We start from the raw sequence: 17,007 nt of genomic DNA on the forward strand, positions 1-17,007 counted from the left end.
GGACTGACTACCATCACATATCACATGGTCATGTCCCACCAGAATGACTCTCCTGGGGGCAAGGCCCAGGTGGGCTCCAGGTTCTAGCACAGCAGGGTCCCAGCAGATGCTAGGCAAAGCTTCTCCCTCAGGGGAGGGCAGGGAGAGGAACCTGGGGTGGGCTGCCCCTTCTCTATTTTACTAGGCTCTGACCTGGTCTCCAACAGTCCCATCCCCTTGCCCTGGGGCAGCTCCTCTCGGCATTAACTCTTCCTCAGCAAAGATGTAGCAGAAGCAGCTGGGCAAGGGAACTGGAGTCAAGCCGTAGAAGAGGCCCACAAGGGTGAGGCTGGAATGGGGTGGACGGTGGGGACACTGTCACCCATGGGCTGTTTCTCAGTTTGGCTGGGTTGTGAAGTTGTTGCTAGCGTGGCCCCTTGCCCCACTTCAGGCTTCTGCTTTTTGTTACTGGGGAGGGCAGGCTTGGCCCCCATGCATCTAGCCTGTCTGACCCCCCAGCTGCCAGGCCCTGTTTCCACCATGCTCAGGCCCACAGAGTGTCCTCAGCCTGGGCTTCTCCTCCTACCCCAATGACCTGCCTGACCTGCTCCTGCTTGGCTTTCGGAGCTCGGTCCCCAGGATGCCAGAAATCCTCCCACTCGGCGAGGGCAGATGCTCGAGCCTCTACTCTTGCTCTCTCATCAGTGACGAGCAAACAGTCCCATGAACGGCCTCCTCTAGGCCTTGGGGAAGTGGAGCACAGGTGCTGGGAAGGCAGGGCTCCTGAATGAATGCACACTGGTCTGGTTCTGGCTGGTGTTGCAGGAGTGTGGGGACACAGGACAGGAGGACAGAAGCATGGCAGGAGAGCTTCAATGGAAGGTGACCCTGAGCTGGCAGGCCAGTCAGGTTTCAGAAGGGAGAGGCTGAAAGTGAGCAAAGATACAAGGATGGAGCCACGTGAGGAGGAAATTAACAGGGGAAACGCTCCCTGCGATCCCACTCTGCGCCAGGACTATTGGCTGGGAAGGCCAGGTGGGGTCAGGGCAGAGGCTGGTCCAGCTTTGGCAGGCAAGATGCTAGTCCAAAGAAAGGCCTGGTGAAAGCCGAGGACGAGCAGGGCTCAGGCACTTGGCTTGGGGGGGGGGGGGGGGCAGGGGGGGGAAGGTGGTGACACCTGAGGCCACAGGAGGGCAATGAGGATAGTGCCAAGACTTGAAAGGACCCCCAATATGGTAATGGGGGCTTCATGGAGGGCTCAGTGGTTGAGGCTCAGGGACATGAGCATATGCGCCAGTCCCTTCTTGGGGACTTGAGGTGACAGGTGTGGACCTACAGAGGCACAGGCCAACAGGCATGAGGCCAAGACCCAAGGGAGGAACGTGTGGAGCTGTTGGCAAGAGCTGGTAGGGAGAAAATGAGGCCCAGTTCAAGTCCCTGAGAGCCTTTAATCTTCGGGAAGAGTTTACGATCATTTGCACAACACTCCACCAGAACCAGCAAGTTCTGACCTGGGGACATTCTTTGCTGGAAAGGTCCAGGCCAATATCTCAAACACTGGGCGCCGACAGTCTGGGGGCAAGAGTTCTAAGCCCTGTGGTCCTTGCCCTCCAGGGGCCCCCAGGCTGCCAGGTGACCGATGCCGCCGCTTGGTCAGTGCTGCCTCAGTGTGACTGTACAGAGCCACTGTGGCAGCCAGAATGGGGGGACCCACAACGAAGCCTGGGCCCCAGGAGAGGACCTTCTTCCACCGCATCATTTTTTAGGCTGCCAGGTATAATTACAAGCCCGAGTTCTGGAAGGCAGAGAAGTAGCATTTTCTTTCTTTATGCTCATGCCACCGGTCTGGGGAAAGAACCTGAGGCAGTATACCATGTTAAAACACCTGGACCAAGGCAGGTGAAAGAAGCTGAAAGGCAGAGCTATCTGGGGGCAGGGGGGGGACTAAACCTCAGGCACCTGCCAAGTTATCCCAGAGGTGGAAAGACCACAAAACCTCACCCCCCAGAGCTGTCGATACCCCGCATCCCTCCCTCACACAGCCGGACAGAGGAGAAGGGGGCTCAGAATGGGACACAGTTCCAGTCTGCCTCCATGACTCAGCTTTCTCATCTGCAAAATGAAAATAATCACACTGCTTCCTCCCTGGCATAATCTACAAAAGGTGCCCTTAAATACAGCTCTCTGTCATCTCTGTAAGCTTCCAGAAAGCCAGCTTGAGCCCGAGTTAGAGGAGGGTACTAATTAATTAGTCAAATAATAGGGTGTGGGGCAAATCACTGAATCTCCTTCCTTAGATTTCTGGAGGGACAGGAACCGGGGCCCGTGGTCTCCTTGGACAGCCCTTGCCAACCAGCTCCTCTCCCCAGGCCACTGAAGACACTTCGGGGCCCCCCTGTGACTTAACTCCAGGACCTCTTTAACACCTGAATGCAAAAGGACCCACATCTGAATGCGCTGAGCTCTCCCCCAGGACTGTCCTCCCCCTTCTGGTGTAACCAACTCTCTCACCACGCACCAGGATCCGGGCCCCTCCCTCTCCCTTACCCATGGCACCCCAATGGCTGGCAAGCTCTTTCACCCCACCCTTGGCCTAGATGACGGTTGTAGCCACACAACCACAGAACCAGTCCCTCTGCCTCTTGTTTCTCTCGGCTCTAATCCGTCCTACGCACCCAGAGAGGCACGACTTCCTGAACAACTTCCTAACACTTACACCTCTGCTCAGGAACGGGCAGTGCTTCCCCATGGCCTCCACAGTCTATCTCCACATGGGGTGCTACAGGGTGGCTGAAGGGTGCCAGGAACTTGGCTGCCCACCCACACAAGTCTCCCTCAATCCATTTCTGGACAGGCATCGCCAAGAGTTTCTATTCCTTCAGATCTTTTAATGTATCTCTGAGATTCTGAAAGGCAAAGGGCAGGGGTAGGGAAGTAAGCAAGCTCCTCCTTTTCAGGTGCTTTCTCCTTTTTTATCTTCCTGAGGCAGAATGCTGGCTTCTTTCTGAGCTTCCAGGAAAGAAAAAGGGGTTATGGGCTTACTTTCCTGAGGGTCTGGGTCCTCACTGCCAAGTGCCCAGGAGGATATCAGGGGCCCTCACACCCATGAGGGTGGGTGTCAGCAGCACAGGACTATGCTCATTGCTCTGGAAAAGTCCATGGCAACCCCCAGAGTCCTGGCCTGAACCAAAGTAAGAGAAGAATATAGTTGCCAGCCACTGGACCAAGGCAGAGCCCCTCATCCCCCACGGACAGCATGGAGATCATTCTACCTCCTGAAGGTGGCCAGGGCCCTGGGGACAATCTCTACTCTGCTCCTGACTCTGAGCAAGCCTCTAACTTCTAGGCTTCAGTGACCTAGAGATACTGTGACCAGGGGCAGCGGTGGCTTAGATACAGACCTTCCCATACCAGCATTTCCAGAAATTAGTTATTGGGAATTACAATTTGGTAACACGTCCCCCTTGATCCTCAAGTGTACGCTTCATGAGAACAGGGACTCTGTTTTGTTCACAACCCCCAGAACACAGAACATGTACCCAGAAGCACAGACAGGTGCCCCTCAACACCCCCCGGTGATTCAATGCATCAAACCTTGTTCACTGAGGGCCTATGACTTCTGGCAAGTGGTTCTTGGCAAAATGGAAAAAGCTGTTTACAGTGAGTAGTTGTTTACCGTTTGCTTCCTTTTATTTATTCTCCATATGGACTTTTACTACTACAGTCAGTAATTCTGTTGGTGAACATTTGCTGAGCCCAGAGGAGAGGTGAAGATGGGTGAGACCCAGTCCCTTCTTTCAAGGAGTTCTCAGCCCAGAGAGGGAAGCAGGGAGAAGAGGCATCACCATACACCCCCTGCAGCCCCCAGCACGGAGACAGAACTGGTCTCTAAGAGCAGGGCACAAGGGTCTGCTGCCTGATTCCCACCTACAGGCCAAATCAGCTGCTTTGCCAAGTCCCCACCCATGTAGCAACTGGTTAAACTCAGACATTCCAGATCTGGCGATCTTCAGAGGAGGATGGGAAGGACTCTGGGGATGCTGAGGGGGTCCCAGCAGGTCTGGACACCAGCCCTGGGTCCCTGGAATTAATTAATTAACACACTCATGCATCCAACAGCCACTTACTGAGCACCTTCTCTGTGCCAGGTACTACTTTAGGTCCTGAAGTTCCAGCAGGGAACAAAGTTTTGCCCTTGTTAAACCCACATCTTAGTGATTGAGAGACATAAACAAGAGAAAGAATAAGTAAATACAGAATGTGATCAATAGTGACCAGGGCTAAGGAACAAAATTAAACAGGGAAAGGGGGTGGAAGTCTTGAGGATGGGTTGAAATTTAAGACAAGTGGCCAAGAAAGGCCTTGCTGGAAAGGCTATTTTGAGTCAAGACCTTAAGTGTGGCCTTGCTCAATGCCACTCTCTCCATGTGGTCTACAATGGTCTTCAGGAAACAGTGTCACCCCTTCCTCTGTCTCTCACCAGGGACACTCATCTTTGCCTGTTTTATACTACAGATATCAGTCCTTGTCAAACTTTTCCACGTGACGGGGACACCAGGGACCAATGTCTGGCACACAGCAGGTGTGCTTTCAATGACTGTCAGCTTTCTGAAGCCTGTACCAGTCCTGTTGCCAACTTTCCTAAAAAGGTGGGCAAGCTGAGTGTGCCTGCTGTGGGGGGAAGGGAGGTGTGGAGGTGGATCAAAGGGAGAGGTGTGTGTGGAGTGAGAGAATAGGGAAGGGGCTGCCAGAGTGGGCCCAGTGGTCACCATGGAAACCCAGGCTTCAGGGTCCTTACTCCCCTGCTCTCAGTCCCCACTCCCCGCTCCCTACTGGGGAGCTCAGCAGGTGAGCACCACTGGGCTGGGTGTGTGAGCCCTGCTGTTTCTCAAGAACAGGAAAGTCATCGGGTGACTAATACAAAATCTATTTACACTTGATTATCTCCTTCCTGTCCGGTAGGTAAGTCATTCTGGTAAATGATAGACTAGCTAGGGAACTCTGCACAATCCATGACAAGCCAGGCAAGAGGGTGGAAGGGCAGGTTTCAAAACATTTCAAAACAAGGCCCAGGTTGGAAGCTGGGAGACCCATTCTGCAGCTTGCTGATATATGACCTTGACTAGCTCTCGAGCTTCTCTGTGGGCCTCAAGCAGGAAAAGGATTCTGGGTGGAAAGGGCTGCTCTTCGAAGAGAGTTCTATCCTGACCCCTCCCAGCTCAGGGAGAGCTCCTGTGACCCCGAGGGCAGGCTGTAGCTTGACACAGCACGGGGAGAGGGCAGAAGGGCGGGGGAATAGGGCAGGGGCAGGTGGGAAGGGCCTGCAGAGGATGAAGGGCAGGTGTGTGAAAGGGGAGTGATGGTTTGGGGAGCAGAGCTGTGTAGAGCAGACAAGGCAAGAGACAAGTGCATGGACATTCTGGGAGCAGAGTCCACAGGTAATGCAGAGCTGGGAAGGGCCTGGACTCAGGGGCCCAGACAGAAAGGCCCTTTACTTTCACAGCTACCAGGAGGACAGGGAGAACAGTGCTGCCTGGAACCAGGGAGGCAGAGACGACATCACACACAGGAGGAAGGTGGAACTCTCAGGTAGGGTAGCCAGAATCAGCTTCTCTGACACCTAGTCTAAACCCCAAAGCCCCCTTCTCTGTGGAGTGTTTGCTGCTCTTTCGGGGTACTGACCTGTAGCTCCCAGCCCTGTCTGTCCTAAAAGCAGAGAGGACAGTATGTATGCTCCTGGGGGGGGTGCTAGGGCCAGCTCTCTCTCGTATCCACTGGTGCCACGTGGAAGTAATGGGGGTGGGTTGGGAGGACATATGGTTCTGATCAGGATGGAGAAGCCCAATCTGACCACAGAACCAAGGAAACTAAGGGTTTATAAAGGCCCTCATGGAACCCAGGGAAGAAGGCAAAATCTGATTTTCCAGAGGAGGTGGTGGAGGCCCAGAGAGGGGAACCAACCTGCCTCAGGCCACACAGCAACCAGGGTAGAGGCAGACCCCATTGCTGGCCCCCTTTCTCCCGAACCAGGTCACGGCGAGTACAGAGACTTGAACATGATACATACCCCCATTCTCAAAAAGCAAGCTGCCATTAGAAGAGGCTTACCCAAGGATGAGAAGATACAGAAGGCTATCCCCACCTTGCCTTTCAAAGTCATGACTGGCTTTACCTGGACGTACCTGCTAGCACGTGGGAGAAGAAAAGGCAGCAGGCAAGTTGTGAGCAAGGCAAATGCCCTTGTCAGGGCAGCAGAGTTCTGTATGAAATGGCTTTCTTTTAAATTCCTCTTATTATGCTATAAAGTTGATTTAATAATAAAAACATGCTATAGACTTTTTAATGCATAACTGCTTATAATAATAAAAATTATGGGAAAATGCTTGCAATTAATGTTTATGTGATTCATCCTATGAAATGATACTTTGCACAATTTTATAAAGGATGTTGGGGTGAGGAATCATACCTAAAAAGGGGGCCTAAGTGAGTGTACAATTTCCAGTTATTTCTGCAGACCCTCTGGGAGTACAGGACAGACGTGCGTGTTTTAGGTGCAGCTGAGAGTGCTACTTCTGCCACTTACTTAACCTTCCTGAGACTCAGTAGACTTGTCTGTGAAATGGGGATGCCAGAAGTACCTCTACCTTACATACTCCTTATGAGGATTAAATGAGCTAATCATGGTTGAGTCCTTGGAGCACTGCCTGGCACCCAGACCTTCCAGACAAATGAATGACCACCATCTCAGTCGCCACCATTGCCCTGAGTCCCTCTGAGAATGCCTGGGCTGAAGGCCTGGGCAGAAAGGGTCCCGGTTGGAGAAATACTCTGTGCCTCTAGATCAACGAAGGCCTCATGATCCAATCGGTCTTTACAAGCTGTTGCCCCATGTGCTTTTCCTATCATTACCCTATCAAAAGCCTTATTTCCTGCCTCTCCTCTCCAGCAGAACCCATGCCTCCATGCCTTTGCTCCCGCCCTTCCCTCTGCCTTGGTTGCCAGACCCGGCTCTCATCACTACTACCTACCACCTCTCACCTCCCACCTCACATGGATGGCCCAAACTGGAAGCTGTCATCCCTCCTCCAAGCTCCTGAAGATTTACCCACTCATCTCCGTGCACCCATCACTGACCACCCAGGTCCATGCCTGTCTCCCTGCTTCATGGAGATTCCTGGAGGTGGTGGCAGTATCTGCCTAGGTACATGGTCAAGTCTCCAGCACAAAGGGTGGGGCAAGGGCTCTAGGACCAAATGGACTGCAGAGGGCCTAAGGACCACCTGCTTCACTGTCCTGCTGGCTTGGCCACCTACCTCCAGGTGGGCAGGGGCCCCTACAGAGAACGGCCAGAAAACTCGACAGCATGGAACACCAAGTGAAGGCCCAAGTTCAGCCCTCTGCTCCCCAATGACAATCTCACACACACGCGAAACCGTTCTTCCACCAAGACACGCATCAGTGTTGCATGCCCTATTTTACAATGAGGACGCTGTGGCCCTCAAGGGGTTAAGCCTAAGTCAGCCTGACTGGGAGCCCAGAGCCCTTCTCACTGAATCAGCAGGCTCCAAGCACCTCCAGCCCCCAGCCCTGGGATTAAGACTCAGGGAAGAGGGTAAGAGCTAAAGGGCTGTGAGGTAGGGTTTAGGAGGGAGGGTTGGCCTGGGGACACCAAAGACCCTGGAGCAGGAAGGAAACCAAGAAATCCTCGATTCTTTCACTTCAAAGGACACAGGAGGAACCTAAGGCCCAGGTGGCATGGAAAAGGCCAAGGCCAGAAAGGGGCCTCAAGGGAGGGGACAAGCGGGATGAAAAGGGGAACTAGGGCACAGCAGCGAGCACAAGCTAGGCCGGCCTGGGAAGGGAAGCTGCCAGCCCCAGCCTGATCCTCCCCTATTCAGAGCTGATCTCAGGTGCTCCCTTTGTGGAGCTGGTCTCGGATGTCTAATGATGACAGAGCACACAGTGACTCAAGACATCTTGCAGCTCAGGGTTGACACAGACATCAGAAGTGGCTTGAGCCAACTACCCATGTGTAACGTTAACTACCTCTGTCACCTCCTAATGTGGGCTGTGTTTCCTCGGCTTGGACATCTCTAGGGATGGGCAATGCACAGCCTCCTGGTTAGTTTCATATTTAATCAGTGGGATTAAAAAACATCTCAAAAAGATTATGACTTTTTTTTTTTTAAGATTTTATTTATTTATTTGACAGAGAGAGATCACAAGCAGGCAGAGAGGAAGGCAGAGAGGCAGGCAGAGAGAGAGAGAGGAGGAAGCAGGCTCCCTGCAGAGCAGAGAGCTCGATGTGGGGCTCGATCCCAGGACCCTGGGATCATGACCTGAGCCGAAGGCAGAGGATTAACCCACTGAGCCACCCAGGCGCCCCAGATTATGACTTTTTTGAGCTGCAGTTTCTCTACGTATAAAATGGAAAGCTTGCCCTGGGTTGCAGGCTTCCCCACTGGGTTCCACAGAGCCCCAGAGTTTTCAGGAGCTATTCTGAAGCTACTTTTGGGATGAGAGAGGCAATGGGGGCAGTGATCGAGGTCCAGGCAATCCATGGGCATCTGGGTTATGAAGTTCTGTGGAGAACGGCACCTCCATCGTGGAGCCAGAATCTACTTTCTGTGGGTGACACAAACAGGAGTCCGTGGAGAGAGAAACTGAGGCAGACAGAGGGAAGAGGTGAGAGGAGCCCCTGGGAAAACAGGCACGCATCTCCCCACCTTCCTTTGTAGTCACAGCCGATGGGGCTGGGCTGAGTTCCCTGCTCACAAAAGCATGCCTCCCCAAAGCACTCCCCCCCATCCCCCCCTGCTGCAATGGAACTGAGGCCATAAGAACAAAACCTCATCAATTAATCACAGACCACCCTGGACAGGCCAAGGGTTCTGAAAATCAAGCTGGGCACCCAAGGGCTCGATGCTGAAACAAGGCCTTGGCAATCAGCCCCACAATTCAATACCCAGCTGGGTTGCCTTGGGTTACTTACTTAACTTCTCTGTACCTCGTGTTCTGCATCAGTAAAACGGCACTACACTTTAGAGGCTGACAGTGAGAATCCAACAAGTATTCACATCAAGTGTTTCCAACGGGTATGAGAGCCCAGCAGCCGCCCCCACCGCTGCTGCTGTCATTACTGACGCACCATGCCACACTCGGGGAAAAACAGAGGCACGAACTATGCTGCCCAAGGTCATGCAGCAAGTTTGCAGAACACAGAAGCTAGAACTACGACCATTGCCTGCTCTAAGGCTACTGCTTTGCAAGGGGAACTGAGGCCTTGGTCCATTCAGGTTCCAAATGGCCATCTCAGATCTACTTGACTCCAGTCTGGGACACAGAGGATGCCATCTCGGGCAGAGAGGGCACACTCCTCCCAGTAGGGTTATTCTTATCTAGAAGTTACACGCAGACGTAAATGTTACGGCAGCAAATAAAGGTCACCCTAATGATGGAACATTATTTGTGCTGTGCCACCCCCATGCTCCACCGCCCCCCTTCTCCCCGAGGACCTTCATGTCAGCTCAGTGAGCTGCTTCCCAGAACATTTACATGATGCCGGCTCACCCCAGTCCCCCAGCCCCACCATCAGTCACCGCAGTGACGTTACACACAAAGAATTTTGAGTCAAAGGGAGGTGCAGTGAGGTCGTTAGAGCCAGAAAACGTCCTGTTTAACCACCTATTTCCTTAGAAACAGAAAATGTGAGTAAATTTAGGCATTGCCTCTAAGCTAGGAAGAAAGGCCAGAACAGCGAACATAAGGAGGCCTCTTCGGAGACAGAATGCAGGAGATCTTAACAGATTTCTAATTAAATCAATCTGCCCTGCCTTGGATCCGGCTGCTGTGGGTGTGTCTCATTAAAAAGCCGAAGTCCCCAGGACAGTTCTATCCAACTAAGTGGCTACTCAGCCACGCGACACTGAGGTCCATGGCAGTACCCAGGACGAACCGGCTGCATTCCCAAGAAGCCAGGCAATGTCCACGAAATCCAGGTTCCCAGAGGTCCCCCTCCCGCTGGTTCCACATTCTACAGATGCAGGTCTGAGCCCCTCACTTCTGCTTGTGTGACCCCAGAGAAGTGACTTGTCCTGTTTCTCTCACATGGAAAATGAGACACCACCTCCTTTGCAGGGAGACGGTGAGGCTTAAAAGTATGTGTGTTCAAGGGCCCAGTACAGAGCCTGGAACCTGGTAAGGGCTCCAGCCTCAGACGGCCCCTGCCATGTCCCCGTGTAAAGCACAAATACACACTTCCTCCGGTATTCCAGCCACCAGACCGCCCTGCCATGAACAGTCTGCACTTGCCATTCTGCCGCCAACTTACTACGTATCTTCAGGCAAGTGTCTCTCCCTCTGTACAGTTTCCCCATCTGTCACACAAGGCTGTTGGGTTCAAATGACCTTGAAGATCCTTTGCCACCAAATGTCTGAATGTGCCAGAGGGCCCCAAAGGCATTCCTGTAACCAGTACTCCGTTAACCCCAGACCAATGCCCGCCAAATGCAAGAGTGGCTGAAGCAGGGCCCCGGGCTACCCGCCCCCTCCCCTGGTGCTCCCACAGAGCTGAAGCTTCACCAAGCCCAGCGGAGGTGAGGGGATGTGGCAGTGGGAGCGGGTGTCATTACAGTCCTGAGATGAGGAACACTGCACCAGCAGACTTGCTTCCGTACGTCACCGGAGAAGAGCAGACCCCAGTTCCTAGCTCTCCCCCTCCACTGGACCCAGCTCCAGCTCTCTGCCTCTTGCTGCCCACAGAGACCGCTCTGCCAGGAGAGATCAGAAAGAGCAGGAGGCCCTACAGAAGTCTGGCCTAATCGCTCCCTGCCTCAGCCCCTTGCCAAGTGGCCAAGCACTCTGGAGGCCACACTGGTGCCCGGACAGTCAGTCTCCAGGAACAGGAGAGCACAAGGCACAGTCTGAATGTGTACCCACATCCTTCAGCGACTGTCCTTTGAGGTCTCTGCAGCCCCATGAGCTAGCACTTACAGAGGCCCAGCATACACTAAGGGCTCAGTCAATGTTGCTCCCTTTCTTCTTCCAATTCAAGCGGAATCAAGAGAATGTGCTTAAAGACGCAAACACCAAGAGAACAGTAAGAGGGCCACAGGAATCGCAAATCCAAAGACACAAAGGGCACCAATTCTCCAGGCCTCAAAACTCAGAGTGGCTCTCAGACTGCTCCTGGCCACCTTCCTGCATCCTAGGCCCACGTGGTGCCCCAGTTCATGTTCCTGCCTTGTGTGTGGTCAGAGGGGACCAACCCACATGATCATTCTTCTGTCTCTGGACTGTTCTCCTGAGCCAGGAGGACCCACATGGGTGGTTTCTCGCCACGGCTCTACTCATGCCCGGGGTCTGTTTGAGATGGCAGATAACCTAATAACCATTCCCTCCTTAAAGATGTGTCAGGCATCCTCCTGATGAAAGCAGACCCTCAGGATACTGCATGCACGGCCACTTTCTTCTGGGTCCCACACAATTGCTCGGACAAGGTTTTGTCTTCAGGGGCCACATGCCAAAGAGTTCCTGGTATGGGGCGAGGGATAACTCTGTTCCCAGTGATCTAACCCACCTCCTTCTACAACTGGATACTGAAAGCAAGGTGACCCTGCACGCTTCTTTTATTGCCCTGGCTGCCAGGAAGCTCCAGGGAAGTTTTCTATCTCAAATGCTTTATTTTTCCTCAGTAGAAATTCCCCATATATTGCGGGGGCGGGGGGGGTGACTTCATTAACTATACTTGTTACAGTGTACGTGGACTTCCAGGTGCTTCCACTTCCTGATGTAGGTGAAACATGAACTGGTGAACTGGGGTGAAGATTCAACATAGCACTGCTCTCCAAGCACCACCAACCTTCCTCTGTTGAGTTTGGCTGGGGACCACCCAGAAGTGTCCCCACTGCCAGCAACTCTGCTTACCTGTCATGATCCTCTGGGCCTCGTAGGGCTCCATGTAACCAGCACTCTCTCCCTTTCCTGCTTTGCTCTTGAGATCATTCTTGGCGTCAAAGGGATCCGAATAGTCATCAGCGATGGTTACCTGCAAGGAGCAAGAGGGCAGGAGTGTGAGTCCACCTCTGGCTTTCTGCTTCCGCTCTGTTCACAGCCAGGCTTTGCTCTAACAAACACAAACGGAGCCTGCATCATAACAGCAAGGAGCAGGGGCTGGAGACAGGACACAGAGCTGGTGCCCATCCTCGGGGAGCTCCCATTCTCGGAAGGGTAACAAAGAGACCCACACCGGTGGAGCTCTGTGTCTCTGTGCCCGTGCCTGCAGCCTGCCTGCTCCAGGCACAGCCCCGTGAGAACAGAGGGCATCTGGGTAGAGAAGCACAAAAGCAAGAACCTGGAGGGTGTCTTCAGGGAATGTGAGTTGCTCAATTTAATGGAATGGAAATGGAGCAAAGTTGGAAAGGAGATAGCAGAAAGCCTAGAGATGCTGACAGGCTCCTGGTGCTGGCTGAGGCCTAGAAGAGCCTGTCTAGAGATAATTATGCTCAGCGTTCCATCTTCCCGAATCTGGAACACAAGCATGCCTTGGGTAATCAGACAACAATTTGGTGAGATCAACGCACTGCAAACATGACCATGGCCCCAGGCAGATCTAGTGAAAAAACAAAAGCAGCTCAGGGAAGGATAGACTGCCATGGCCAGAAAGGGGCTGGTAAGGAATACACTGGAAGACTCTTCCGTAACGGATGGGGAAACTGAGGTCCAGAGAGAGAAGGAGCTTGACTAAGATCCTCAGCCAGATCCTCTGTCTCCCAGGGCCATTCTCTTGGCCTCCTCACTTGTCCACATTTAAAGATTTTTTTTTTTTTAATTTGACAGACAGAGATCACAAGTAGGTAGAGAGGGAGGCAGAGACAGAGAGAGGGGGAAGCAGGCTCCCCACCGAGCAGAGAGCCCAACTCAGGGCTCGATCCCAGAACCCTGGGATCACAACCTGAGCCAAAGGCAGAGGCTTTAACCCACTGAGTCACCCAGGCACCCCTTGTCCACATTTAAGAAAACAGCAAAGTCCCACCACAAATAGTCACCTTGGGGTTGGCAATCAGGGCTGGGAGGGGAGTCCTAGGAGGATGCCAGGATCTGAGATTTGAACGTGGAAGAGACAAAGTTCCACAGTTTCCTCGGAGGAGGATAAAAATTCTTGAGCTAAGAGTAAATATGGCAGTTTTTCCTCCCATTTCTTACTTCCTAAGCTTCATGAGGGGCACACTTACCAGTGGGGAAAGGACAGGAACCCATCCAACCCATTCCCTATCACGGCACCCTAGCTCTACCACAAACTCACTGTGACCTCTGTTGAGTTCTTGGCCTCTCTGGTCACATCTGGCAAAGGGCAAGCCCTCATCATCCCAGCCAGGGCCACCCAGCTGCCTCTCTTGAGAGGGGATAGGTTAGCATTTCTCTCAACCCTTGGGGTTACATGAATTGTTATTTAAATTGTGGGTTTAATTAGAAACCACAGGAGCCTTCTCTCTCTCCCAGCTCCTGGAATGTAAGGCATTTGAGGGGCCTATAAACCCAGGGGAAGGGAAAATCTCTTTGTAAGCCTGGTAAATGGCAGCTTGTGGCAGCAGCCCTGGCAGGGTGAGCGAGTGACCTTCAGCTGCCAGGAATGTGATCCCTGTGGAGGGACAGCGGGCAGCAGCCCCATCACTGGAGTGTGGTGGGGGCTGACGGGAGGCGTGGCACACAGCAACCGCTGCTCCCCAAATGAGAGCGAAGCTTATCAGTGAGTGACCCAGGGCCAGAGCGCCTGCCATCTGAGCACGTGTGACCCTGCCACTGCTTCCTCACGGCTGTGGGTCAGGCTTGGAGTCCCAGCGGGGACACTTCCAGATGCTGACATTGTCATCATGGCCTTTCTGAGACTCACTGAGCTCAAATGACACCAGGCAGGGGGAAAGACGGGGGTGGCGGAGCACTGTGTCTGGCGATGTCTTTCATTTGATATTTCTACTCCACCATTTGCAGAATACATTAGGGAGAAAATTATACACGTGAACCACTGTCAAACAAGACAGTTCGGAGGCTGATCTGACCTAGGGTTTTGTGTCTGAGAGTTCAAGGGACCAGAAGTCCAAACTGAGAAAATGATGAACCCAGTGGAGATGACATCTACTCTCATTTCTCTCATTCTGGCCTTCCTTACTGTCGCTTTTCAACTCGAACATCCTCTGTCTACTCTAGAAAGGGAGCAAATATTTCTCCAAGAAAAGCAAATCATTTGGGGGGGATTAGCTGAGGAAGGGGAGGACAAGGGAGGAGTGGGCTGCAGTCTCCATAATCTAGAAGTCAACATTCCGGCTCCTCTCGGAAGTGCTCTGTAATTTGCAAACAGGGAAAGCTTGCAGGATATAAACCAAATCTTTGTTCGCCCTGGGACAGGAGCTCTGGGAGGCCTTCGGTTCAGCAGACACTATCTTTATTTTCTAATTAAAACGAGATCTGAGCTCAGGTTGTCAAGGGGGCCCCCCAGCTGCCTGCCCTGCTTACTTCCGTTTCAGTAAGAATTTACAAATCCTAAAACCAGGAAAAGCCCCTGGTCCCTGCTGACATATGTTTCCAGTTATACCTGCTGACAGTTGAAAATCCTTCCATTAAAAAAAAAAAAAAAGTTTATAATTCTGTTAGTTTAAGAAGCAAATCGTAAGGTTCCTAAAACGTATATTTAATCAATTTGCTTTCCAACTTCAAAGTGAGGTTGGTGGAGGGGAGGGAATTTGAGGTTTGAGCAACCTGAAACTTGGCAAACACTCACTGAGCTGCCTGACCTTTCACAAAATCACATCCTGGTTTTTGGAGTAAAAGTTTAACCAGGTGCTAGGAAAGCTGAGCAGGCAGTTCACCAGAGTGCTGAGCGGCTTGCCACAGGCCCCGGCCACCGGCACTGGGCAGTGTGACCGCTGTCCAAGCAGCCCAGGACCCACTGCCCTTCAGGAGGGCCGGCAGGGGACTTGAGCGGAGGCTACAGATTTTCTGAGTGAAAAGAAAGGGAATGAATTTCCCCAGATGTGGGCTTGGATTCCTGCTGGGGCTGACTCTGCTCTACTTTAAAATGCCCTCAAATCTAATTGAACAATTCAACCAAAAGGGAGCCAGTTGGGACCTCTCTGGGCGTCAGGCCACATGGGCACATGAGCTTTCCTTGATTTTAAACTTGGATTGGCAAAGACCTGAAAGGCATCAGACATCTTCACATGGCCTGCTCACAGTCCCACAGGGCAGGCACAGAGCTGAGAGGTGGGAGGTCCCAGCCCACCGGTCTCACCACTCCACTATGGAGCTGGGCGGCAGCAGAAAGGCCAGAGCCTAGCAAACCTAAGGGCCACGTTTGCTTTCTTGGCTTCCTGGGATGTGTGCACTGGTCCATTTCCAAAAAAGGAGGAGAGTTATGGCTAAACCTTAGACAAGGCTTTTCTTGCTTTCAAATAAAATGGGAGACCTTGGGTCAGCCCAGTGCCTCCAAAGGACTTTCACAGGCTTATAAAGCTGTGAAACTGGGAGTCCTTGAGAGACCTGCTCCAAACTCTCGTTTTGTTACTGCCCACTGTGGCCCAGAGGGTTCCAGACAACCACCATGTCTGCTGCCTTTCTGGCAAGGCTCTATGAGCTAGCTGCAGACTGGGAGTCAGATCCACAAGCCTCCTTTCTGGTTTGCACACACTACTTTGTGAAACTGGTTCTTCCCTCCCAGTAGTGTGAGGCCTAGGTGTTTTCATCTAGGGAATGTAGCTCTGTGATAGGAAGTAGCCTTCCTGTTCACTCCCAAAGGGAAGCCCTACAGGAAGATGGGTGTTGCCACTTGTCACACGTGGCCATAGGCTTCTGTGAGCCAGCTGCACCTCTGAGGAGTACAGGGTCCTCTCCACATGCTCTCAATGGAAAGGTAAACTGGCAGAGCCACTCTGAATGACAGCTTATGGCAAAATCCATGAAAATCTGAAATCGCACATGGATTGACCCAGCAATTTCACTTCTCAGTATTTATTCCCAAATGTGCACAAGTAGACGGGCAAGAATGCTCACTGGAGCACATAATAATGAGAAACTAAGTACCTGCTATATCCATCAGTAGGGGACCTGCTAAATAAAACTGCTCTGGCTCCGCACTATGAAATATCATGCAGCAGATTAAAAAAAAAGCAGTTGCTCTACATAAGCACTCACATAGATCTCCACGACATAGCTCTGAATGGGAAAAAAAAGCAGGTTGTGGAAAGATAAATACAACAATACCTATTTATAAAAAATAAAAAAGAAACCTTTATTTAACGTAAAGAAAAGGTTTAGGGACACAAATTTTATTTTTAAAAGCTTTTAAAAATTTAAGGTTGTTTTTTTTTAAGTCATCTCTACACCCAACGTGGGGCTTGAACCCAAAACCCCAAGAGACCAAGAGCTGCATGACTGAGCAAGCCAGGAATCCCTAAGGAGATATAAGCTAAACAGAGACCTCCTTTGGGAGGAGGGAAGGACTGAAATGGGGTGGTTAGAGGAAATCAAAGGAGACTCATCTATAATGTTAACACATTTTTTCAAATACAGAAAACTTATTAATCTATTACACGCAAAGCTAAACTTAAAAAAAAAAAATAGCCTCATAGGCTATTTTCGGTATAGTACATAAACTATTTCCCAAACTTGCCTGAAGATAGGAATGGCCTGGAATGCTTGTTAAAAAAAAGATTCCTAGTCCCAATAATCTGTATTTAATAAGTAACCCAGGTGATTCTTACCGAGAAAGTTTGAGAAGCTCTAAGTGAGAGCCAGCACCCTCCCCCACCAACCTAAAGCTAAGCCTCCAGATACCACTCTGGAATTTCACTTTCCCCAGGTATTTCTCAGCCGAGTTCATTAAACTGAGGCAAGAAGTCGATGTTAAACGCAGTTCTCACTTGCTTTCTTCCCTGGGGATTAAGTGGAGTTAAGAGATGACCCAACATGCCTTGGTCCATCTCCAGAATCAAAGACGTGGAGGTAACGGCATTCCCTGTGCACTTCTGAGGGCTG

The 17,007-nt window shown here is 51.8% G+C and overlaps 1 protein-coding gene across 1 annotated transcript in view; it reads right to left on the reverse strand.

Annotated features, from left to right (window-relative positions):
• Positions 1-17,007, reverse strand: part of SHB (SH2 domain containing adaptor protein B) — a 136,212-nt gene that overhangs the window by 73,692 nt on the left and 45,513 nt on the right. Inside the window, exon 2 of the mRNA XM_032860651.1 lies at positions 11,905-12,025. Coding sequence (XP_032716542.1) covers positions 11,905-12,025 — 121 coding nt within the window. The remainder of the gene's footprint in view (positions 1-11,904; positions 12,026-17,007) is intronic.

This window comes from Lontra canadensis, unplaced genomic scaffold (genome assembly GCF_010015895.1).
Source record: "Lontra canadensis isolate GAN:19392208 unplaced genomic scaffold, GSC_riverotter_1.0 scaffold19, whole genome shotgun sequence".
Lineage (NCBI taxonomy): Eukaryota > Metazoa > Chordata > Mammalia > Carnivora > Mustelidae > Lontra > Lontra canadensis.